This window comes from Colletotrichum fioriniae (genome assembly GCF_027942845.1).
Source record: "Colletotrichum fioriniae strain IMI 355084 chromosome Unknown scaffold_21, whole genome shotgun sequence".
Classification (NCBI taxonomy): Eukaryota; Fungi; Ascomycota; class Sordariomycetes; order Glomerellales; family Glomerellaceae; genus Colletotrichum; species Colletotrichum fioriniae.
The window spans coordinates 41,004-65,462 of record NW_027076857.1 but is presented as its reverse complement, the minus strand read 5'-3'; the positions used below and the strand labels follow the sequence as shown (position 1 = coordinate 65,462).

Below are 24,459 nucleotides of genomic sequence, written 5' to 3'. Positions count from 1 at the left end.
CACAACGCAAAGTCGATCCGCGTTCCGTCTCGTTCATATTCGTTCTGGTCGCTCTGCGTCTTCAATAATAAATGGTCTGGTGGTGTAGTTGGTTATCACGTCAGTCTAACAGTTCGAGAGCCGCAACCTCTCTCGTCTGCCACACTGAAGGTCTCCGGTTCAAGTCCGGGCTAGATCATACCATGGGCGATTGGTTTAGTGGTATAATGACCGCTTAGCATGCGGTAGGTCCTGGGTTCGATTCCCAGATCGTCCATTCTTTTGCTTTTTGCGGCTGTTGATTGCTTTTGATGTCTTTCTCTGAGCGCTGGGTAGCTTGTTCGATTGGTTTTGGACCTTGGGAGGGCAGCTAGTGTGGACGGATGATGGATGGCGGCCGACGCATCCATTAAATTCATGTGACTCGAAGCGGATATGGATCCGGACGCGAGAAGAATAGAGTGAGTGGTATGACGTCGATGCATTGGCTCAACGGCCTCTCGATGTACGGCTCATTGCAACTGCATAGCTGCGTTGGTATATCGCAAGCCTAGTTCCCCTCATCGTTCCGTCCCGCGTGTGTGGGATAGCATTTCAGTTGCAGGCCTGCTGCGCCCCGAAGCCATCGTCGGCAGTCGATTCAATCCTCCCAGCCATCTTCGGGTATCAATACTCTTGGTTTCCCTCCCCAGGCAGCATCCCAATCTGGGCTACATCCAGGGAAAGAATGGGCGCAGCAATGAAGTAGTGTCCTAGCAGCGTATCGACTCATGGGAGACTCGTGCCCGTAGGCAGAGGCCGTCCATGCACATCTCCCACCAGGCTCACTGCAGTCGTCGCCGGATTGCGCCGGCCAGGCCAGTCCCTATTCGCCGTATAAGGATCTCCGGGGTGTAGAGGAGCCAGTTGCATCGATGTAGTGTCTCTGAGAGGACTGAGGCTTGTCGATGAGCGGCCGGGCGATTACGATTGAACGTGGAGCCCGCAGTTCCGCACATCATTGGTCTGTATGTCTGTGTCGAGCGTGTAACCAACCACGGCGGTTGCTCTCGTCCCAAACGCGACGGTCGCTACAAGCCGTGAGCATCCCATCTTCACAGCCCAACGGCCTCTCGTCATCGTCAGATGGGTCCTCTTTCCCTCGGTAGAGAAAGAAACCTTTCTCGAGGTAGTCCGATGCTGGCGACTATGAGCACTTCCAGACTCCTTTCTCCTCGTCCAGCACGAATTTTGTAGACTTCATGCTGAAGAGATACGTAAAGATCCTCTCCGTCTCGCCGCCGAGCACCGGCAGATCAACGACATCTTCTTCGTGTAGAGCCCACCCCTGGCTGTCGACCTGGTTCCAGAACTCATTCTCGTCCGGATGACGCTTCTTCCACGCAATGTACACCCACGTCCGGAAAGACTCATTCGCGCTTTTCGAGATGTTATGCACGTGAACCGCCGTCCAGGTATTCACCAGAGACGGCAGCGAGTCCACGTTGTACGTGCAATCGCTCATGGCGATAACGTCCCACGTCTTCGCCTTGACCAGCGGCCCAAACACCCCCTTCCGACCGTCGTCCCAGTCGAGGTTCTCATACCGCGGATGAATACTCGCCGCCCCATTTGTCACGAGCCTCTTGATATTTGCGCAAGCTCGGTGCTCGGCTTCAGGTAAATCCGTCATGAGGATGGCACCCTCGCCCTTGGGATCCGCATCCGACAAGAGCTGCGCCAACCCGTTGCCCAAGATGCCAACACCGCAGCCCAGCTCGAGAATATTCACCAGTCCGTTCCTAAAGAGCAGGTTGTGAAACGTCTTCATGAGCCACGGGTGCTTCTCCGCAGCGAAGCCCTCCCGCGTGTTCACCTGCCACAGCCCAGACACGGCCATCAACCCGGCATCCCAGATATGCCGTGCAATGCTCTCCCCGATATCCTCCTCAATCTCAAATACCGGCTCCAAGGGCCGATCTCCGTGGGAAAGTCTCCGGACGCATGTCGTCGGTGCCTCGGTGCCTGGCGTCTGCACATCTGCCCAGAGGGGCAGGATCTTGCCGCACTCGCCCTCGAACCCCGCGAAGCTGACGCTCGTCGCCGTATCGGCTGACTTGTCTCCCTCGGCGCGTATGCGTACCCTCAGCGGACCGAGGTTGTTGGGGTTGGGGAGGGGTCCCCGCCCGGGGAGGTGTTGGGCTGGGATGTCGGCTTTGAGGACGCGCATGCCGGGGGTCCAGCGCAGGACCTTTTCAGCGGCCAACATCATGGATTCGCCCTTCTGCCTCTTTGATGATTCCTCATTCTTTTGTGGTTTCTGTTTCTGTTTCTGTTGCTCCCATCCGGCGGAGACTTTGATCTTGACGGGGTCATTGTCTTCTGGTGCGAGGAAGGAGTCGCCGAGGTCGGTTGTGATTGTGAAGACGACGTTGAGGGACCAAGGGTGTTTTTTGTTCTCTTCGCGTGTGAACGTTGGTGCTCGGAGGAGCCTTATGTAATGCATTTGGGCCGTTGGTGTGGAGATTGAGTCTGATCTTCTACAGACTCCTTCGAGATCGAGAGTGTCATAAGGTATCGATGAGACGGCGACGTGAATGAGCTCGCGGGTGAGGGACAAAAACTGAGAAGATGCTTAGTCATTCGGCTTTGACCAGTAAGAGCTCTCCCATCGTGAGTAAAGTGGGTCGTTGGCTTCCCACCGAGCACCTCCTTCCGCTTCCGAGTCTGATGGGATTGCTGGTCAATAACTTTGCAAGATTTCATTCAATATGTATTAAAAGACTTTATGGCGATTATGTGTTTTAATCTTTTGGGAAGATTGAGGCCGCTAGGCGTGGATGACGCGTCGTGAAAAGTCTGCTATACAATCAACAACACCAGCTCAACTAAGACAGCAGCTGACACCCGCAACTCGAGAAATTTCCAGTCCATCTAGGATCCCCTCGACTACCTGGAAGAGAGCTCCGGACTAGATAGGTTCAATTGGACGCCTTGTTATCAGTGTCAGTTGACTTTGATGGCTGGTGCCTGCGTACTAAGTTTGTCTTTCTGGCGACGACGCGAGATAGGTATACAAGTTGCGGCAAAGTGCTTCTGGCAAGATGTTGAGGGCTTGAGGCAAATTTCGCTAATCAATTACCACGTATGAAGTGTTTCGATACTCTGTTGGATCCGATCAATGCCGAACATCACTCAGCCCACGAAGTAGGAGCCTCCAGGCAGAGATACGCTTACCCAGTTGGGAGGATCTGCCTATAAAGCCATCATGAGCTCAGTGTAAGGCTCTTTGCTCACCAGCCCGTTCTAATGTCGAGTGGCCGGCAGGTATGCTGCGATAGATTTTCTATCAGCTGAAGCGAGTTATGGTACCGAGCTGAGGTTGATATATAAACAGCACGACAACGTCCTCGCCCCGAGTTCAAAAGGCTTGAGATCTAGTGAAACATTTGTTCCAACTCATCTTTCTCTTTTCCTTCCATACTATGTCTCACGCTAAACTCCCTCATTCACAAGGCCAAAGAACGAAGACCATTCACTTATAGTATCGGCGATCAGTTGTTCTAACGTACGTATCGAGGGTCACGAGAGGCATCCAGTCCGGATCGACATTGTGGTGTTCAGTATCCATACGTATGCAAGTCAAGCCTCAATCTCGACCCAGGTGCCACCGTTGAGCTCGAACAAGATGTTTAGTATTACCATCAAAGTCAGCACAGCATTCCTCCCTCTCCTCTCCCATACAACGTAGCTTTGTCGCGAGCCCGATGAACAGAAATCCAAGCTTCCCATGCTGTGGACTTGGAAATCAGGTTTAGAACCAGGATCTTCTCCAGGTGACAGGACAGCTGAGGGCTTTCCTTTAAAAGCCACCGCGAGCTTCAGGAACAACTTGTTCACCAACTGGGTGCTCTAGATCTAGCAAGACGGGTACCCACTGGACGCGTCGTAGCTTCTGTATCCGACAGGTTTGCCCCCGACGACGTCACTCGGCCGCCCGTCAAGGCTCCATCATCTCAAGAACTTCTGGGTCATAGCTTGATGTCGTCAATCCACCAAACCCCGTGACTCTTCCTGGAATATTCCATGCGAAATACGTCAAGTGAGACGGTGAGTATAGACGGCTAGCGCGCGGTTTCCCGTAGTCTGAGATGCAGCGTGACATTCGCATCGAGTCTAGAGTCTTTTACTCAATCCGATCTGTAGAAAATCCAGGACGCTATCGATGCGAACACAGGCTTACCATATCAGCACTGTCTTTGGTCGAGAATCCTATTCCCCAGGCCCAAGAGTGTTGATTTTATATTGGCCTGCTCGAGGAAATTCAGCATAGGTCCATCATCTCTCCGCGGCCTCCGGTCGGAGACCGGCGATAAGTGGACCCCATCTTCCGGGTTTCACCCTTTAGGCTTCCCGACCGGAACCCAACACATTCTCACTAATTGCAGATGCGTTGCTTCCATGCCATCCTCAACTCACGCCGCGTACGCAAATCTCAGGTCTTGAATCCCAGCTCAAAAGAAACGTACTCACGTCTTAGCGCTCGGAACATCTCCCACCTCCGACCCTATAAACACCGCAGATATCGGAGGTCGCCGCTCCCAAGCCCGCCGCGACCGGAAACAGTAGAACCCCCATCCCGCCATCCCGCGCTACGGACGCCTCCGATGGTAGGAGGTCGGCGCCCACTCACACGCGTTAAGTACTTGGACTACCTTACCTTGCATCTAGACGTGCGCGTACGGATAGCATCTGGCGGGTTGCGATAAGCGTCGCGGGGTTGATAAAATCGCGGGTCCATCCCAGTTCCATGTCAACACCAACAACTTTCGACGATCAACAATTGGCAATCTACACACATCTCGCGAACACTCAATCCAACTCTGCCACCACAAAGTATCTCAGAGGTCAAGCAAGAACATCACCACATACAATGGCCACAGAACCCCCCTCCCAACCCGCGACCCCAAAACCGTCCTCGCCTCCCTCCTCTCCCTCACAGAAACCCGCATCGTGCCCCTAACAGCCCGCGGCGTCTCCTCCGGCTCAAAACTCTTTGGCGCCGCCATCCTCTCCTCCGACGACGCCTTATCCCCCTACACAGTCTCCACAAACGACGAACGCACCTCCCCCCTCCTCCACGGCGAAATAAACTGCATCCAAACCTTCTTCACGCGCGACTTCCCCGACCCCTCCACCCGCCCCCTCCCCGCGCACCGACTGCGTCTTCTTCGCCACCCACGAGCCCTGCTCCCTCTGCCTCTCGGGCATCGCCTGGTCCGGCTTCCGGGAGGTGTATTACCTTTTCACGTATGAGGACAGCCGCGATTTGTTTGCGATTCCGCATGATATCAATATCCTGCAGCAGGTCTTTCGCGTGCCTGCCGAGGGGGAAGGTGAAGAAGCGCTGGGGCGGCAGGAGTTGTATAACCGGACCAACGCGTTCTTCACGGCGCGGAGTTTGGGGGAGTTGGTGGAGGAGATTGCGGACGAGGGGGAGAGGAGCTCTTGGAGGGGGGAGATGGAGCGCGTCAAGGGGTTGTATAACGCGTTGAGTGAGACGTATCAGGAAGGGAAGAAGGCTGGAGCGGAGAGTTCGAGCGTGTGGAAGTAGAGTGAGGAAGCGGCAGGTTCGAGGTGATTCGCCAATGGGGGTGTTGTTTTACGGATACCTACTAGCTATTACTGCTCAGAGTTTTGAGTCCGCGTTGTGTGGTGCTGGCAGTGGCTGGGAGAAATCGACGCCGGTGATGGGGCCGGGCGATTTCCATGGTCGAGGACCGAGCTGATGAAGCTGGCGTCGTTGTCTAGCATCAATATGGAATGCCGCCGGTGATGACTGGTGTTCAGCTAGAGGATTAGAGATACCACTAGGAGAGACTCGTTCCCCAACTCAGCTATGCCTTCCCAGCCACTTCTATCTTGTCTACTATTTTTGAAGCGTTGAGTCATTGTAAGGTGTTTGAAGGCAGTAGGTGATCCAATCCAGTGCGTGCCGCCTAATAATCCTCATCCCGGCCGGCCGTGTACCAGCCGTGGGTGAGACCTCCGCAACGGCAAGGAAAAGGAATAGCTGCACCGATCAACGTCGCATAGCATAAGGCACTCGCCATCGGAAGGGGGGACCAATTCACAGGCCGGCCGAACCATTCGTGGCCGTGGCCGTGGCCCGTACCAAAGGCAGCAAGATCCTGCACTTTGAGACGGCCGCAACACCCACGATCCCTCGGCCCCCGAAGCTGAACCTCACCCGCCGTCCCGCGCCGGGCAGAACATCGGCCCAAACGCAACGCACTGTGCTGGCCGAAGTATGCTGACGATCCCGCGGCGGGTATGGACCAAGCAGACGAGGGCGGATATGCAGGCGCGGTGTAAAGCAGGCCGGGGGCGTGTAGGCTGCGGCACGGCGGTACGAAATAGTGTACAATCTCCCCCCTGCCGATGAGGTACATACATTTGGATTCTTCACGCCCCCCTCTTCAACGGGTCCCCTTTCATGGGGTCTGAAGCCTCGTCATTGGCTGGGTTCGTCTGGCTTTCCCATGTGGCCCGCTGTCGTTTTAGGCACATGCAGAGGCGGTTTTCGGCGTGGGGAGCACGTTGCGGAACGGAGTCGCCCGGGTTTAACGGGCCATGGACATGGGAGTGAGCTTCTGAAAGAGGGGAAAGAAGAAGCTGGGTCTTTGCCGGGTCGGCCGGGCATGGCGTGCGTCGTTGCCTGCCTGAGGGACCGGTGAAGATGCCTGTGACTATGGTATAGTTGACTCTCTGGTCCGTCGTCTTTTCGAGACGAACTGTTGATGATACTGCCGTGCGTGGGCGAGAAACAGGGTTTAGGGGGCTCTCATTTCGTTGTGCAGCGCATGACATGGCAGCGCAAGGCATCATCGCAGACTGCGGCTAGAATGGATGGAGTCAACTCCAAAGGGGGATCCATAACCGTGCAGCAACAGGAGACAGACGCGGCCGCTGCTGCTGCTGCTACTGCATCACATCACAGCTGTTGCTGAAGACCGAGAGACGCAGGCGAGAGAGAGTGTACACTAGGTATCCGTGTTCGTAGGAATGATGATGATGGGACAAAGTCTCCGCAACAGCCGCCCCTCCCGCGCATACTAGCAGCCTAGGGTGAGGGTCTCTCTCTTTCCCATTTTCCCCTCTCGGTTGTCGTTTGGTCATCTCGAAACCCCCCTCCTTGTTGGTTGCATGCAGACGCTATCCGTGGTATCCCGGCGGGTAGGGAAGAGAAAAAAGACGCAGTGAGCAGCCATGTGTCAGCACACCCGTCCGCTACGATAGCGTGAGATTGCAATAGGCGACGCGACAGCCGCGGGGACGGGAATCGTGATTGATGTACTTAGACACATTGTCACGCGCACTATCAGTCCATTCCAGACATTGAACAATGTGCTGAAGTTAAGTATACGGGCTGCTGTACTGTGTACAGGCGGGGTTTTGTATGACAAACAAGCAAGCATGCCCAGAGCCTGTTTGACTCAACTTTGACCGGAGCACGCCCTCTGGCCCTCAGGCCCTCATCGGGACCTCAAAAGGGAAACGGGAGAGCAAGGGAAACGTGGGCAGAGGGAGGGGGAGTGTGCAGCTGGTTGATGGATGATGATGGACGATGATGGACGATGATGAAGGATGACTGGCCGGGCAAAGGCGACTTTTCCCACTCGTAGTGATTAATGACCAGTGACAGGTCGCTAAAACAAGAGAAAAAAGAGGAAGACGGGAGTCTCGCGACGAACGGTCCCAGGTTGGAACGGGCCGACACAGCACTACCTCGTACCAACACTGGTTCTCTCTTCCCAAGTTCCTCTCATGGGCTACCCTTGCCTGGGTTCCCGGGAGGTGTGGTGGGTTGCATTCTCTGGTTTGCAGACGCGCAGGTTGGAAGTTGGAGGGTTCGCTGTGACTTCGCTGTGAGAAATGACGCAGGCTTCCAGTTTGGATACCAGGTTGCTGAGGGCTGAGGGAGGTGTCTCTCAAGTCCCCAAAAATAACGAGCTGCCGATGCGTCAATGGCTGTGCCGCGCTGTGCATACTCGTGCGTTTGCACCACCACATGCATTTGTAGTTGGTGTTTTCTGGATCATTGGACGCCGTGGGGGAGCCAGTCGGGAGGCTTGTCGATGGGACCAACTGGGCTATTTCCTGTCAATGTCGCCGTCTATTGGGTAGTACTAGTGAGACTGTCCGTTCACCACTGGGCTGAACTGAATGGCCTCCTGTGGTGCAAGGTCAAGCAGTGGTCAGCTTATTCAGGCCAATTTCGGAGGTTGAGGTATGACAGAGGCTGAGCAAGACGCGATGCCTCTTACTGCTTCCTTTGGATGACAGAGTTCCGGCAATTGTCGAACCCTCACGACAGAGGTGTGTATGGAGGAAGCATCTGAAGATTGACAGACACGGATGATCTGGCCAGAAGAGACTGGAGGGGAAATATCCTCGCATCCTCCGCTTCCTTCACCATTGAGTGACCTCGCAAATCTACCCCTCAATTGCAGTTGCCCCTCTTCGTCTCAATCCCATGGCTGTTTCCTTTTGACGGGTCCAAATGGGTCTTGTCATGGGCCATCGACGCCAACCCCGCCTTCTTGGTTTCTCACATCTGAGGTTCCAGACGACTTAGTTCACCAATTGGCTTAGCAATGTAGCTGTACGGATAGGCGTCTCAAAATCTGTACGTGGTTGGTTCACTGATTCGCTTATTGACGATGTAGCCGGGGCGTGTAAACCGTTCACTGCGATTTTGATCCCCCCCGCCAAAGGCTTCAGGTTTCCATCCGCCCCGGAGGTTGGAGCCTCGTTAGCTCTCTGCCAAGTCTGGACGCCAACCAATCGTCATTCCGTGGCAGTTTTCTAACCCATCTGCGAGTTAAACCAAGTTGTCTTGAGAGGCGACGTGCACTGCGATCGTGTTCGCTGCAATTTCAACCCACCCCAAGAGGCTGCGATCGTCTAGCCAGCGACCAACATAGGCTTCCAGATCCAGAAAGTTTTTGATACTAAGCTCGAAGAAATTAGATTGGCTCTTGCTTCAAAGTCCTCTGCATGACCACAACTAAGTTGTCGATTCTCTGTTTCGTAGATGGTTTTAATATGGAGTCAGGAAGCGTGAAGGCCCTGCACCTGAAGTTGGACATCTGCCTGCAGCCCAGCAAGTCAAACCCGAGGTTTGTGCTTGGGGCGCGATCACAATCCCAAGTCAATGCCAAGGGGAGGGAGTGTGCCCCCCCTGAGCCGTTGTGCCTGTGCAACTTTTTTGATGAGCCAGGAACTTTTCGTACCTACCGTCTGGTTGGACATTTAGTACTAGACAGCCAATTGGGCCGGAGAATAAACGCCACCGGACGAGCACCTTCACTGCAACTTTAACCCCCTCAAAGAGGTTACGGACCACCAGGATAACCACATTATCGCTCAACGTGTGTTTACGATTCATAACCATCTAGAACTCAGTATCGTGACCGGCTTGGACTACAATTCCTGGAAATTCAGCTGAACACCTGAGGATGACACTTCTTCATCGCTCCCAGGGAGCAAGAATCAAGGGATCCATAGCGCGTTGACCACTGTCTCTCCGCAACTCTTCAGCCTCATGTGAGCAACCACCACCGTTGCAAGGGCGCGTCAGAGACATCAAACACACGCAAGGGCGATGAACCAACGATTCGAGCACTTTGATCTGGATTCCTACTGGCTCTACAGCGGGAAGAGCGGCATCCTTTACACATCCCATTCCGATCGTCAGCCGTCCGTCATCTCAGACAGACGGATAGGCACCTACCTGTCATTCCTGCCTCTCACCTGACACCTCACTTGAATCTCATCTCACAAAGTCATCTAACAACTTCATCTCACACGAAGAGCCACTCACCCACTCACTCACTCACTCACTCACTCACTCCATTGCCTGGTTTCATGTATTCACGGCACAACCTCCGCCTCGTAAGGCTACCAACGGGCCTCTCTGCCCGCGGCCCATCTTGGCCCCCAATCCCGCCCGTACCGCCGATCTCCCCCAGCCCCGATCCAAGATTGTAAACTTCCTTCTCAAATCACACCAAACGCCAAACGCGGTCATCGTATCATTCGCTAGGCACGAGGTAAACGCAAGCCACCCGTACTACCGTCACACTGAGTCGCAGCCTGCTCACGGGAGTACCTTGCACTTTCACGCACCCCGTGTACCTCCCCACTGGGTACTGCTCACTTACCTAGTATTATAGGTTGTCAGTCACACTATTCAACGTAACCGTGCTGAGACCTCATGTGTCTATTCACATCCTCGGCCCCCAATCGACAACGAGTAGACGCGCCCAAGAAAAGAACGCCCACTGTAACCAACCTTCATAGCAAGCTATCTATCGTGTGTAACACGGCGCACCTAAAGTAAGCAGCAAACCAAGCCAAGAGGGGGAGAACGTGGTATCACTAGAGACTGCCGACGCCATGCACACCACTCGCGCTGCTGATTGGCGAGATTAGCGCTGAGGCCCGACATGAACGAACCCCAATTTGGAACCTGCACACTACGCAGTATGTGTGTATCCGCGCATCCCACGTTCACACGTTCACACGTTCACGCCAGACACCAGATCCCTACAGTACAACCTTACACACACACACACACACACACACACACACACATCACTCTCATCCTCCCTCTCCATCTTTCCAACCAGCCAGCCGGCCACCCTGATTCCCAGCCTTGCCATATTTCTTCTCCCTGTTGGATGCAAACCACCGCTCAAACCAACCAACTGAGACTTGCACGCCCCCTCCCCTTAGAAGGAAACAAAACACAATCCTGGATGTAAGTACCTACCGAGGAGTGCCAGGCGAGAGAGTGTGACTTCACGTTCGTGGAAAGCAAACGGGCCAGCCAGCCAGCCGCCGAGACGCCCGCCACGAGAAGAAACAAGGGCACTTTCCATCACCACTTTGTCACACCGAGAAGCCAGCCCCCTTCCCACCCTCCAGATAGGTGATAACTTCATTCCCCTGTTCACCTTTCTCGGTGCTTTTTGGTCCCCTCCGTCACAGGGAGGACCTGAAGCCGGCGTGCCTCCACACCCCGTCAGCTTCACATCCCCAAAACCTGGCTCACTCTAACACAAAAGTTCACAGAATTGCAGACAGTGCAGAATAGCCCCGTCCAAAGGGGGGCGTTGAAGACCTATCCAACCTAACCTAGTACCCAGTCAAAAGCAGGGTCTTATGCGCTCTTACTTGTCGGCCAACACCCTTCAACTCGATGGGTATATCTCTAGTAGCTTACACTGCAACCTGGAAGACACACCACCACCGCCCGAAGAAGTCCCGCCCGGGCCAGGAGGTGTGCCACACCAGCCGGCCGGCGCGTTTTCCTTTCCAACCTCACAGCGATGATTCCCCGTACACGGCTCGCCCCACGCTAACAGCCCCCTAACCCTCCAACCCCCGTCGCCGCCGTTGTTTCGTCTCGGCAGTGCCGTTTGGTTCTAGGTTTTTTTTTTTTTTCCCTTTCTGTTCTCTTGCCCTGTCTTTCAATTACTCGCATGTATCGCGAAAAAGCCTAAAGTAGAGCTAGAAAGGAAAAAGAAAAAAAAATGAAAAAATAACGCATCATCGGGAGTCATCACCTGAGTCTCAGTTTTCTTGAGATCTGATATCTTGAAAGATCACGTTCTCCGGTGTACAGACGAACCCCGCCTCTTCCTGAGGCACTTTCACGAAATACGATGCGATGCCTCGTTCTCGCATGGTCTTCGTGCAAATTCTTTCACACTCAATAGTCGAAACGAACAGACTTGCAAACAGGCATACAGTGACAGAAGCATGACTCACCCATGACCACGAACCGCACTCTACAGACGCGCCGTCATCATCCCGTCCCGTCTCATCTTCACCACCCAAACCCACCCCCCCATCCATCTCATCCATGCTCCCGGACCCCAGTGTAGGTAGTACAAACGCACGTCCGTAGTAAACCGGCTCTGCATACAGCTCTCTTTTTCCAAGAGGAGCATCTGAACTACTGCAACCTCAAAAGAGTTCAGACACTGTAACCGTGCCCTCAAACGACCCTGAAATTGAGAAGGAAGGAAGAAGCCGGTCTTATTCCCTTCCGTCCTATTCGTTAGTCTGGTCTATCTGCTCAGACCCCTATGCGCTGGCTTGAGCCTCTGAGGAGGGACAAGAAAAAAGTAAGAGAAGGAAGAAGAAAGTGTTCCCGCGACTCGTAAGACCTCAAGTTGCGGAACACCAGTCAAGCGCGTCTAGGACCTCCAGGAAACAGCCCTCCCATCTCTTCTCATTGTCGCCGATGACTGACTTCCAAAAACATAACGTTCACACACAGACTGAACGGCAAATCGCTTCACCCGATGGGAGGGAACCGCAACTCAATATTTTCCTTCTCTTTCCCTTTCCCTTCTCCCACTCATGGCTGCCCTGTCCGCCGCCTGACTCCGTGCCCTCGAGTCAAGACCCAAAAGTTTTGACAGTCTCATACCTAGACCAGTCTCACTGTCTTGCACTTGGCATACATCAACAAGAGACAGTTGTGAATCCAGCTCATGCAAGCCCGTTTGAGGGATTTTCCAGCACCCAAAACATTTGACACATTTCTCTCATAATCCAAATCATGGGTTTTCTTTCCGCTTCGTCCCAAACTCGACCTTGGACGCATTCCAGCCAACTCGTCGGGCGTGCGTGAAGAAAGAGAGAGGCCAGATTGAGTTCAAGACACCCTACATATCTTTACTCCGTAAACTTGCTAGGTATTTCGGCTTGCTATCCGTGCAAGAATGCACAAAGTACTCCTCCATAGACACCAGAGAGCAGAGTTCCAGTCCAGAGAAAACATGTCAAACATGGGGAAAAAGAAAAGAAAAGAAAAGTGGAGTTTAAAGAAAATCAGACCCGGGCCATGATATGCAAGTAATTACAGCCCAGATGACTTGACATTTCTTCCCACGGTCTCAACTCTCTCAAATGTCTCGCACTCCTCGCAGCCCTAATCTTCACGCCTCCCCCAACGAGAAGAAGAGTCCAGACGGGGGCACACCGGATGAACAATTCACACTCCAAGTCTCCGCTCCAGCTCCCGCTCCCGCTCCTCACTCCCAGACTGCCCTCCGCGCCGCATCATCCAGACTCAAACCCCAAGATCACGCATCCATGAGATAGCTACTTACCTACTTAACGATAATCGCCAGCCTCCAGAATAGACCATCATCCCCCGCGTGATGTCGCGCATAGCAGGACCCTAGTCGCATGGAATGCCCCCCCTCCCCGAATCGCCCCCGCGCGGAGCCCTTCGCTTACGAGAGTTACAAGGGTGGCTGGCTGGTCAAATGACCTCATAACTATCCTCACGATCGAACCACCGTCCGCCAAATCCCTAAGAATCGCACAGACGAACAAGGGTTCTTCTCTTCACGATGGGGTTCACTCTTCCCTGAACGGAGCCACGTGGGAAATGAGGACCCCGGTCATAAAAAAGGTAGATGTTGGCCGAGAATGACGTTGATGTCGACCACGTCCCATGTCACTTCGCATCATTTGTGGTCAATCAACCACGCACATGTCACTCTGCAAAATCAAAGAGGGCACAAATGTTAAGAATGATACTGATTTGATTTCTGCAACTATTTCTCAGACTCGCTCCCCCCGCGGAGCCAGTAACAAGGAAAGGAAGGGGTATATCCAGCTCCTCCGTGATCTTCCTACCAGTTCGAAAGGAAAAGCGTTTCGACTCTTGTAATGATCGAGCCGTGTGAACAGTAATAATAAAAATGACGAGCTGCGCTTCCAGTGCGGCGTGTAGTGGATGCCGTAGTGCAATCCAAAAAAGAAATAGAAAACAAAACCAAACAATCAAATCCCGTGCATCCGTCTAAATAAACTCAACTTGTCGAGGCTGCGTCCTTGCAAATCAACGACCATATTACACATAAAAGCTGTTTCCCTGTTGTGCGCGCAAGCGTTGCGATGGCATGGTTCCAAATAATGTCGAACCGAGCCCAGAAAACAATGAAGCATTCCTGATAAAAGCGCAAGCACGCTATCCTTTTCCATGACTGAAACGTGTTCCAGTCCCCCGTGGTAATCATTTCGCAACCAAAGCATGCTTTTGATGTCCATCCCTGTAACACAAGGTCGATGATGCCGTGCGTTCGTTCGTTCGTGTCGTTCTCGTCCCGTGTAGGTTCGGGTCCGTGTGGTATCTTGGGTATCGCAAAGAAAAAGTCCTTGGTGTGTATCCCCGATGCATAATAGCTTGCGCCAGATTATGTTTATGGTGATGAATAGAGGGAAATCCAAATCCGTCGTGTTTCAATGAGATGGTAGTGGATACTCCCGAGGAAAAATGAGATCCGGAAAACAGATTCCTAATCGTACAATTGGCAACTCCATCCGTCGGTTCGATATTGGGTTTTCTTGTTTTTTTTTTGGTGGTAATGAGGTATGGCTCCAATGGTTCATCCGTTGGCTTCCTTGATGGTATTCCGTCCATGGAATGTGGCAGTGTAGACAGAAAGGAAACCAAGGAAAAATTGTCCGAGGCCAAGGGTCCATTTACTTCTCAGGGTTCTTGAGGATGTCATCACAGTTGGCGTCGAATCGAAGAATGAAGAGACGAACACCCTGCATGAACCGCTCAGTCTTGTCCAGCTCGCGTTCGATGCCGAACAGAGTCTCGACAAACTGAACACCAGCGTTCTTGCCGAGAGAAGAGGACTTCTTGCTGGCCTTGAGCATGGGAGCTTCGCAAGTCTTGAGAAGCTTGCGAAGCTTGTCAGTCAGGCGCTCACCAGCATCGATAAAATCATCGAGGATTTCCTTCTTCTCGATGCTGCGCACGCGTTCGATAGTCTCCTCTCCACGCTTGAGCTTGCCAGCCAACTGGATCAGTAGCAACCACAGTTCACCTGCCATGTCAGCAATGGGGGTGGCAGGTCCATGGTGGTAGACGGTCCAGTCGTAAATCCACTTGCCCAGGGAGTTGGAGTCAAAGACACTGCCCAGGAGAAGAATGGGCTCTTCGGTGGGATCCCAGTTCTTGAGTGAGTAACCTGGGGGAATCTTGTGCTTCTTGGCGTCTTGATCAGTAGCGGCGCGAGCGACTGGGGGCGGTGGGGGCTTTCTGGCCTCAGCCTGAGGCTGAGCCTTCTTGGAGGCCTGAGAACTGCTGCCCGGGCGAACGGTGGAGGGCCTCTGGGGAACCGAAGTCGACGCACGGCGGGAGTGGCTGTTGGCAGGGGTGCGGGAGGGGCGAGGCTCATACGCTGGGACATCGCGCTCAATGTAGGCAAAACCGCTCTGTGCATGGGAACGGTAATCAGTGGGATATCCTCGACCATCCTCATAGTAAAAAGTCTCCTGAACAGAATGCCTCTTGCTCCTCGCCCGTGACGACTTGCCCGGCACCAGATAAGTACGGCCATCCACTTCGATGATCTCGTCGTCGGATTCTCCGTGGGGCGTAGCGGCCCGTACATAGACAAAAGAAGATCGGCGCTCGCGCGTTGGGTGCGACGGAGTGGCCCATGAATGCTTGCGCGAATGATGACCACTACTCACATTTGCCGTGGCATAGTAGCCATCGCTCGTGTATCGAGGCGACGCCGTCGGCGGACGGGGACTGTACTCGCTGAAGCCACTGCTGGCGTTGCGGAAGTGGGAGCGAGTTGCCGGGCGCTGGGGGGTTGAGCCGGGCGGGTAGTAATAGCTGGTGGGACCCCGAGGGGATGGAGTTGGTGTTGCCGACTGGAATCGTTCCCGGGCGTAGAAGTACTCTTCGCCGGGAGTAGATGCAGTGTAAGGGGATGAGTAGGCCATGTTGACTGATGGCTCTTTGTGACGAGGTCGGTGGGAGGCGTCCACGATGTTCTTCAAATCTGTCTTCTTCTTTTTCTTCTCTAGCAGCTTCCTCTGCTAGCTCTCACGACTCCCCCCAAGATGTCGTTAGGTTGTGTCGATGCGGATGGTCGGTTCCAGGGCGAGGGTATCGCGCCGGTGTCGAGGCGCGAAGAAAAGGTGAAGCAAGTCACCTTGGTATGCGGTCGGATGATAGAGGAGAGGAAATTTGTCTTCTGTGCCCGAACATGACCAAGTTTGATATAACTGCTACAGGTTACCCTCGATGACCAAGGATAGAAACCAGATTACCGAGCTCGGGAAGGAATCTTCTCGACGTCGGTAGTGTGTGATGGATGGAAGTTGCTGGAGGCTTCTCGGAGGACGCCAGCGAAGCAATGAATGGACGACTCTTTTGTCGAGGTTGGGTTGAGAGCGGTTGGTAGCCGAAGCCAAAGCTGTGAATGTCAAAGAATATTCATTGATTGGCAGAAGCCAAAAACATGAGAAGAGAGGAGAAGTTCAAGAGCAGTGGTGAGGGCAGCGTGGTATTTAATTACTTGGTGCGTTTTCCCAGTTTTTGTGGGAGAGGAGAAGGGAGGAGTGGAAATGCACGCGAAAGAGGTCCACAGGGGGTGGTAGTCCAAAGTCTCGCAGTCTCGCACCGGGGCGTGGTGGCCTGGCCGGAGGAACTCAAGCAGCTCCCTTTTCTGATCCCTGTCCCCTGCTGCAGAGAGGGACAGGGGTGGCAGGGGTGGCTGGCTTGCCTTAGCGTACGAGCACACGGAACCTGGCTCCAATTTAGAACGTCCCCTCTTGGGAGGGAACACAGACGACAAGTTCCTAAGGGGGAGGCGTGTCCCTATTGCTCGACTTCCAACAAAGTACCTCGTGCTCGCCGCTGTTCTGCGCTGTTCTGCTTGCTCAGCTTTGGTGGTGAGTAAAGGGAGAGAGGAGAGGGATTACTCACACCTCGGGACCCCGGTCAGCCCGCTGCAGTGGGCGGATAGATAGATGGATGCTTGATCGAGAACAGTACTTCGTAGATGGCGCTTCCCAATGAGAATGCTGATGCTTTGCCGCTGCTGCTGGGTGCTCCCTTTTACAACACCAGCCACCTGCGCGAAGACCTAGCTTACACCGTACGGTGTCGACTGGACCCCTTTTACACGTTGGGTGAACGCTTGTCTCTCTCCCTGGCTTGTTCACCTCTCGGCGATAGACCAATAGACAGTCCGTTGTCTGGCCTTGCGTCGCTGTTCGTCCTTCGTTTGTGCGTTTGTTCAAAATCGCGCGGAAGCAAGCAGCGACTCAGATCCTCAGACCGTCCAAGCCCGTCAAGTCCGTGGTTCAGCCAGTCGTCGCGACGCACCAATGCGCAGTCCACCTTAGGCTGCTGCGCCGGGGCTTTAAAAGTTGCAGTAGTCGTGGACGTTAACAATGACGATGGTGATGACTCCATTCTCGTTAGCCACGCTCTCGGTCAGAATATGTCAATCACCGTCGTGTAGCGTACTCGTGGCACAGCTTGACCCAAGTGCGCTTTGGTTCGCTGCTGACTCGAGAGAAGCTCCTGGAAATAGAAGACACACACACGATCGCACCCCCAAAGGCACGTCCGTGGAAATAAGGGGTGGCAGTGAAGAATGCACCTCGTCGTCCAGGCAAGACCACTTGCGTTTGCCTGCAGTCGCCCAGTAGCCAACTGCAAGTTACTGCAAGTTGCAACTCGATTCCCAACGTTGGGCACTGGCGCTGGACCCCTTTGATTGCTTTTCTGATTGTTCGAGTCACCGTCGCCGAGAAGTGACACACACTTTCTATCCTCTCTCTCGGCGGTCCAGGTTGATTCTGATCAATGTCCTAATTTCAACCTTCCACATTGGTCCTCCGCCGGGGTTGGAATGGGAATGAGCAGGCCCTCGCCCACCGAAAGGTGAAGATCGATATTCCCACCTTGACGCTGAAATTAGCCACACCAGTATCAAAATCCGGTCACCGCTTATGATAGTGACTCCGGCGCCCTAACGACCGGGGATATTTAACACCCTGACTACACAGGCAGACTCAGGACTGGGAGGCCTTGTCGTTTCAATGAGTCGACGCCAACGTCCGTGGGACCCCCGGCTGGCGGTTCCTAGTCCCCGGGCGCAACTTGTTCGTGGAGGAGTAAGAGGGGCGAGGGGCAAAGGTTCCAGAGATAAAGCCCAGTGATCCTTGTGAAAGTAGGCGCTGCCGTGTGGGTGAATTTACCGGTGACGAGTAAGCGAAATTGGGTCTTCGCACGAACAGGCGTGGAATTTGAATTTTGGAGATGACTTCCACCACACCAACAGAGACGGGAAAAGGTCTCCAACGGTGCTACGGGGGAATCTCACCGGGCCAGTGCCGCTAGAGCATCCTATGTGAAAATTTTTCTCGTTCCCCTGGCGTAACGTGGCTGGCCGCAGTTTGGTCCTTGATCACCCAATACAGGGTTGCAATTGTTGGGATTCCGAGGGTGAATCACACCGTGTCAAGGTGAAGGCCACCGAAACACGAGCCCACCCGCCGACGACGAGCCGAAAAGGCTTGGAAAACTCAAATGTAGTTGCTGGTATGGAGATGATTTGGTGGTTTAGCTTTGCAATGTCGACGTGATTCCACAAAGGATCAATGGGATTCAAGATAGGATCGTGTACGACGATAGTCAATTCTTTCGCTGACCTTGACTTTGCGCCCGGCTAGAGGTGTGAAGAGGATCGGCCCCCGAATTGCTCTGGGTGAGTCTGGTGCGTGTTTTTGAAGCTGGCGGTGGTGATGTTGTTTGTGTGGTCGTGGCCAGGTGCTGCCTGCTAATCTTGCTCCGTGCGCCCTCGGTGAGGCGGTTCGGACGAGCAAGGCAAGGTTGGCCGTTGTGGTAATTAGAGAAGGACGGGGGTCTCGCGCTTGACGGATCCCAGTCGCGACCCTGGAGGATGGATCAGAATTTTCTCTTTCTGTGCTCGATCCCCGGCAGCCGCACGTCTCTCGCGTCGGCGTCGAGTCGCGGTCGATTTGATGTCCCGAAGGTACTCCGTAGATGAGATCTGCCGTTGCTCGAAATGAGCAATTTCAGTCCGTGGTTTTTTGTACCCGTATGGGGCGGAAGTTGGAAGAATGAAACTGGACAGAGACGGTTCACGGTTGGTGGTTGCACGCCAAGAGTGCTGCACGACGGGAAGACGCTAAGAGCTGGGGTTTGTAGTATCGGCTCACTCTCTTGGTAATCCTGCCTCGAGTGAATGCTGACTAGGTGCTGACCGCTGACGCGACCGCGACCAGGCAGAGTAAGGTAAGAAGCCGGCTAGCCTGGCCAGTTGATGGCTCAAGAGACTTTGGAAGCTCTCTGGAGAAATGTGCCTTCTGGTGCAACAGTCGACTTTTGTGTTTGGACGTGTGTTGTGTGATAAAGATGACGGTTTGTCGCAAGAGCAGGCAGCGGCGCCTTCACCTGCTCCGTATCAGGTGCCTTTTCTGGTGACGATGAAGCTGCAAATGGGATGATGAAGCGGGAATAGAATAGCTGGATGCAGTCTAATGGTGAGAATTGGGGAGGAGAGAGAGAGAGAGAGAGGGAGAGGAAGAAGAGGAGTTTTGAGGAAGTTGCGTTGCATGTGAGGGGGGGAAAGCAGTCAGAAGGAAGGAACGTTCTTGTACTTTGACCAGGCAATCGCGCAGTGAGGCAGGAGCACGTCAGATGCAAGAGCACATGAGGACCATTCTGAGGTTGAAGCTGCAACAACGATCTACGGATACCCCAGAGCACGAATAGCTACCCGTACGTACACATTTGAAGCTTGCCCAGGGATTGCATGCATGATGGATCACGTTGGCATGGGAGGGGGAGGGGTACGAGTGGCTTTTGGGGATGACGGGCATCAAAGTGCAACTTTTATCAGATGAGATGCTTTGATGCCATTTGCTGCTTATTCCCTCCCACTTTGCTTCCCCCGCATCGCTAGTGTAGTCACCTGGAGATTCAGATGGGCAGTCGGCGCGTGCATAATCAGAGAGAAGGATAAGCAGAGGCTCAAGTTTGAGGAGTATTCTGTACGTGACTGATAGTAAGGTGCACGTATTCACACCGTTGTGAAATTCACCAGTGAGAGGAGGGAGGCTCGGCCGAAATATGAGTATGAGGTATGATATGGCAGGTGATGGGTAGCATGTATCGCAGCCAGTGACCTACGCTGTTTCCACCAACGTGCAATGTCAAGTGACTGGCGAACAAGCGTCCATTGAACGTGAGGGTGAGCACCCTCTTGAATATGGAGCATGACGATTGGGAGGGACGAATGCGTGACAGAGTGACATTGCGGAGGTTCGCATCTTGAGTGGAGGAGTTCGCCCATCACATGCACCCCAAGTCCCCAACGCGGGGTGGCGGGAGAGCGGAACATGCAGCAAGAGCCCAGTGATGGCCAGAATTGGCATGGTGGCCCCCTCTCGACTTTCTAGAACGGCCGTCCCTTCCCTGCACTTCCACGCCTTTCGAATTATCGTAGGAGCCAATTGGAAGGAAGCGGTTTCTCTACAGATACGCGCTTGCCCTCTCCTGGTTCCATTGCTGTGATCTTCACCTGCATCACCTTCCTCACCTTGAAATCTCACCTAAAAGAGGCAACAACCACGGAGCATGATGGACTACCTTAGTAGAGAAGGCAGCAAGGAGGGGGAGGGAAGAGCCCCAATGCGCACCTTCCAACAACATGACACTCAGAAATGTACATACCTTATCATGTGGTCAACCGCTGTCGGGTGCCACCTCACCTCAGGACATCAACGTAATTCTCTTCACGAACATGATTGGAATCATCGGCATCATTATCGAACACCCAACCAAACATACCAATGGGATGCATCGTTCCGGTCTCCAGCCAGAGGTTCGGGTGGCCACATCCTCAGACGACGGCTAATGTCGACACAAATATCCGTATTCGCACATGCCCCTGCGTTAGAGTGTGCGCCACAGCTGGGATAAACCCGAGAGCATCCCCAACTTGAATGTCAATCACGTACGTTCTTGGCATGCTAAGTTACAGTGCGTATGCAGCTATTTTGCCTCCTCCTGTCCATCAATCCTTCTACATAGTATCCAACCTCTGGTCCCTGTGCCCGTATTCGTCACTCTCGAACACTAAATGACTCTTGCTCAGGGCCCATATTGCCTCTCCCGCTGTTCAGCTCCGACCGAACGGCACTGCTTGTATCAGACCCCACAATCGCCGGCGCTGACTCGAAGTCGAACACAAATTGCAGGCCAACCGACGGGACGGAAGACCGGCGGCGGCGACCAGGAACGACGCATGTGGATACCTTACTGTCCTTGCTCTGCTCCATCGAATGGGATTCATTCCAGGCCCATTGGCCATGACCTCAGTCAACCCCATCCATTGAGTGGCCCAGAACCGGCACTACATCGCCAATCGCTAGCCTTTGGTTTCCTTTAGCCCACCAGCCCTCTGGAGTCAAATCCACCATGTTGGGCCTTCCGGATGAACTCGAATGCCCTCCCCGTTGCCCCTCGCCCCTCACGCCTCCATCGACTACTACCTACCGACCAAGTCTGTATTTCGGCCAGACCCAGCCCGTTATTTGTAGCGCCCTTCGAATGTTGGGGTTACTTGCCACGGCTTGCCTCCATCAAGACTCGGCCCGCCACCAGCTCGTCATGGCGCCCCCCCTGTTAGCGACCTGCTTGTCCCAAATTCCAGCCTCCAGGCGGCCTCACTTCACCTTGTTCACCGTGGCCAAATTTCCCGGTGTACGGTGTACGGTGTACTCGGTCAAACATCTCCCCCAATGGTACGTGCTGGTCGACAAGGGGTGAAAGGGGGAGGTGGCTGGAGAGGCCGACGATGGTCCTGTCTCACCTTGACTTTGCTCCCTACCCGCTGGCCGACTAACCCAAAATTTGCCAAATTGTGGTCGCTCTCGGGCCTGGTATTTTTGTCCGGCATCTATAATTTCGCCCACATTCATTGGCTTCTCACCTCACATCCTCGTTTGTTTTTATTGATCTTGCTGATCTCAGAGGGCAACGCAATTGGCGGGCAGTAGGCAGTGCACCACAACCCTGGTTCATTGCGGCCCAAGCAGCTGCTCAACCCAAGCATTGGGTGCCAACAAAATTCACTATCGACAGGCTGGATTTCGCGGCAAAAGTTCTGACCTCGTGTTCGTCATACCATCCTGGACAAACTATCGGAGGGATTGTCCTAGGATTCTCCTGGGAACATGAGGCTGGTTATCACCAACTCTATCCACACATACACCTATTGATACGGATACTCACTTGGCTGTTGCAATAAACTCCAAGTGCTACGGATATTGGTCACTGAAATACAAGTCTAGTGGTCTCTCAGCAGTAGAGGAGCGCTGCAAGGGATAGCAAGGGCGTCTGCGACTCTGCGACTTTGCGTTTGTCAGCCTTCGGAAGCGACATGCCCTGATGTGTCCCGTCCTAGCGGCAGGCTCAGCTAATGCAGCCACTGAAGGAAACCTATACCTCGATCCTACGCGCGCTCTAGTTGATGATAAGCTGAGGCCAGACAGGCGCTGCGTGCAATACAGGCGACAGGCGCCCTGGGATCGCAACTGAAAACGATTTGAACCCCTGGAATGTCCATGTGGTCTTTTGCCCGATGCGCCGCCCTGTGTAGGGCAGGGCTTGCCGGGAGCCTCTGCATCGACTCGACTCACCCTGCGAAACTGCCGCCGCCGTCTCATCAGCCATTGCTTTCGTACGCATATGCACTACCGTTGTCGTGGCTCGGCCTGGCCTACAAGCCATCGGACGACCTGAGTCGCGTCGTGTTCTGTCTTGTCGTGTACCAAGCAGCCTCATGTCTCGGCCGATATCTGTTTTTCTCTTCTCTTCTCTTGCCGTCCGTGCTCATCCGTCTCATCTCTCACCCGCTTCACGGACAACTAAGTACGCTCGACTCAAAACCTGGCTATCTGTACGCAGTGTACACGTCCAAATCAAGGGGACCGTCCGAGAGTAGGCGGCAGGCAAAGTCAATTCAACATCAGCATTCCTCGGCCAGTCGAGTCTCAAAGAAACATCTCACCTCAGAGGCAACCGGCATCAACTTGAATTCTTTCCGGTTCCTCACCGATGGCCACCGGCACCCCGGCATCGTCAGGACTGACCGAGATCGACTTACATGTCCATTTCATGATTCGTCAGTCATATCCGTACTTCACCACTTGTACTGCTCCATACAGTCAGTGCTATTGTACTCAAGATTTCAGCGTCCTCGACTCCATCAGTCCGGTTTCTTGACCGCATGGATACAACCACTGTATCGGTTTGCTCCATCTGTCGACAGGCCACCTGTTAGGTTGAGCCACTGAGATGGGAAGATGGGCCTTTTCTCTCGCCTTGAGAGGATATCGCCAGGCCAAAAGCTTCTGATGCCCTTTTTCTTACACGCCCCTTTTCCCTGCTCCCTGCAGCGCAGGTGCATAGCGAGCGAGATAGCGTCACACAGGCTGCTGTTCCTAGCGTGCCGGGTGGGGTTGATGGAGGTTGCAACATTTCGAACACCCTGCTCCGGCTCCCCTGTTGCAGTTGGAATCGGTTCCACACCGGTCCAGCGTCTCCCGTCTCCAGCATTGAACGTCTTCTCCGAGTCCTCGACCTTGTCTCTCCTCCACCCTTACCCAGCCGTCTGGCTAGATGCCGCGCGCGCACGCTCTGGCGCTGGCTTGTGACGACAGGGCTTCGGTGCGTCCTGGATCTCGCTTGCTAGGTTCGCTTCATCCCACCACAAGGAGAAAAAAAATACACTTTTTCTTAACTATTATTTTGTTCTAGAAGACCGCAAACCTCTTGGGCCCTCCCTTCACCTGCACTTCACCGCGGGCCGCAATACTCGGTCAGTGGCTCGAGGCCGCGTCTTGACCGTGACCTTGGCTGTCTGTTTGTTTTTCTTTCCCCTACCGCACTATGGATTCGTATAGTTGCAGGCCGAAGACTTGATTGCTTCCCTGCATATTGTTGTTATTGTTGTCATTATTGACCCCCGTCGGCTAGTGTCAGTGTCGGGTGTGTGCGAGTGTGCCCTGACTCCAAGACTCCCGAGGTGCCATGCGTGCGTGCCCATGCGGCAGGTTGCGCCAAATGTTCCGTGTGCGTACTGTAATTTGCTTTTTTACCCGGCATCGATGTGAAAAATTTTCATCTCTCACCGAGAATAGAGCACGTCTCATCTCACTCCCCGTCTCTCCTCATTCAAGACCACTCTCCCATCATGCCAGCCCTACTACCATGTCATAGCACCAGAGGTGGGAATGGGACGGTCGCTACGGAGTGACTCATAGGAGTGCTCGTCAAGGCAGGCCATAATACACCAAAAGAGGTGTGCAAAGTGTGCGGTGTGGGAGAAGGAGTAGGAGTGTATGAGAGAGAGAAGGAAGACTGAGAGCGCGCTACGGAAAGCCTCATGTCGTCGGTCCCAACATTCACGAGTCCAGCTGCACTGCTGTCCAACAGCCCAAGGCTGTAGGCCGTCCTACTGCACCTATCAAACTTCCTCGAAGCCCTTTCGAAGGTCATCCAAGGGAGGGCCTTGGTTCTGATTGGGTGTCAATGAACACGTCGCACCGCGAACTTGACAA

At 53.9% G+C, this 24,459-nt stretch overlaps 2 protein-coding genes and 2 non-coding genes across 4 annotated transcripts; 2 read left to right on the top strand and 2 right to left on the bottom strand.

Annotated features, from left to right (window-relative positions):
* The first annotated feature begins 73 nt into the window (after positions 1-73).
* Positions 74-178, top strand: N0V96_012069. The gene has a single exon. It is a non-coding gene; the product is annotated as a tRNA-Val (tRNA).
* Positions 179-184: 6 nt separating this feature from the next.
* Positions 185-256, top strand: N0V96_012068. Its single transcript has one exon. It is a non-coding gene; the product is annotated as a tRNA-Ala (tRNA).
* Positions 257-1,165: 909 nt separating this feature from the next.
* N0V96_012067 (uncharacterized protein) lies at positions 1,166-2,464 on the bottom strand (the record flags this gene model as incomplete). Its single annotated transcript, XM_053199426.2, has 1 exon — positions 1,166-2,464. One exon carries the CDS (start codon positions 2,462-2,464, stop codon positions 1,166-1,168), a length of 1,299 nt encoding a protein of 432 aa, XP_053043135.2.
* A 12,068-nt stretch (positions 2,465-14,532) lies between these two features.
* N0V96_012066 (uncharacterized protein) lies at positions 14,533-15,795 on the bottom strand (the record flags this gene model as incomplete). The annotated part of the gene is made up of 1 exon (XM_053199424.2): positions 14,533-15,795. The coding sequence occupies one exon, from the start codon at positions 15,793-15,795 to the stop codon at positions 14,533-14,535; it is 1,263 nt and encodes a 420-aa protein (XP_053043133.2).
* Between the last annotated feature and the right edge of the window lie 8,664 nt (positions 15,796-24,459).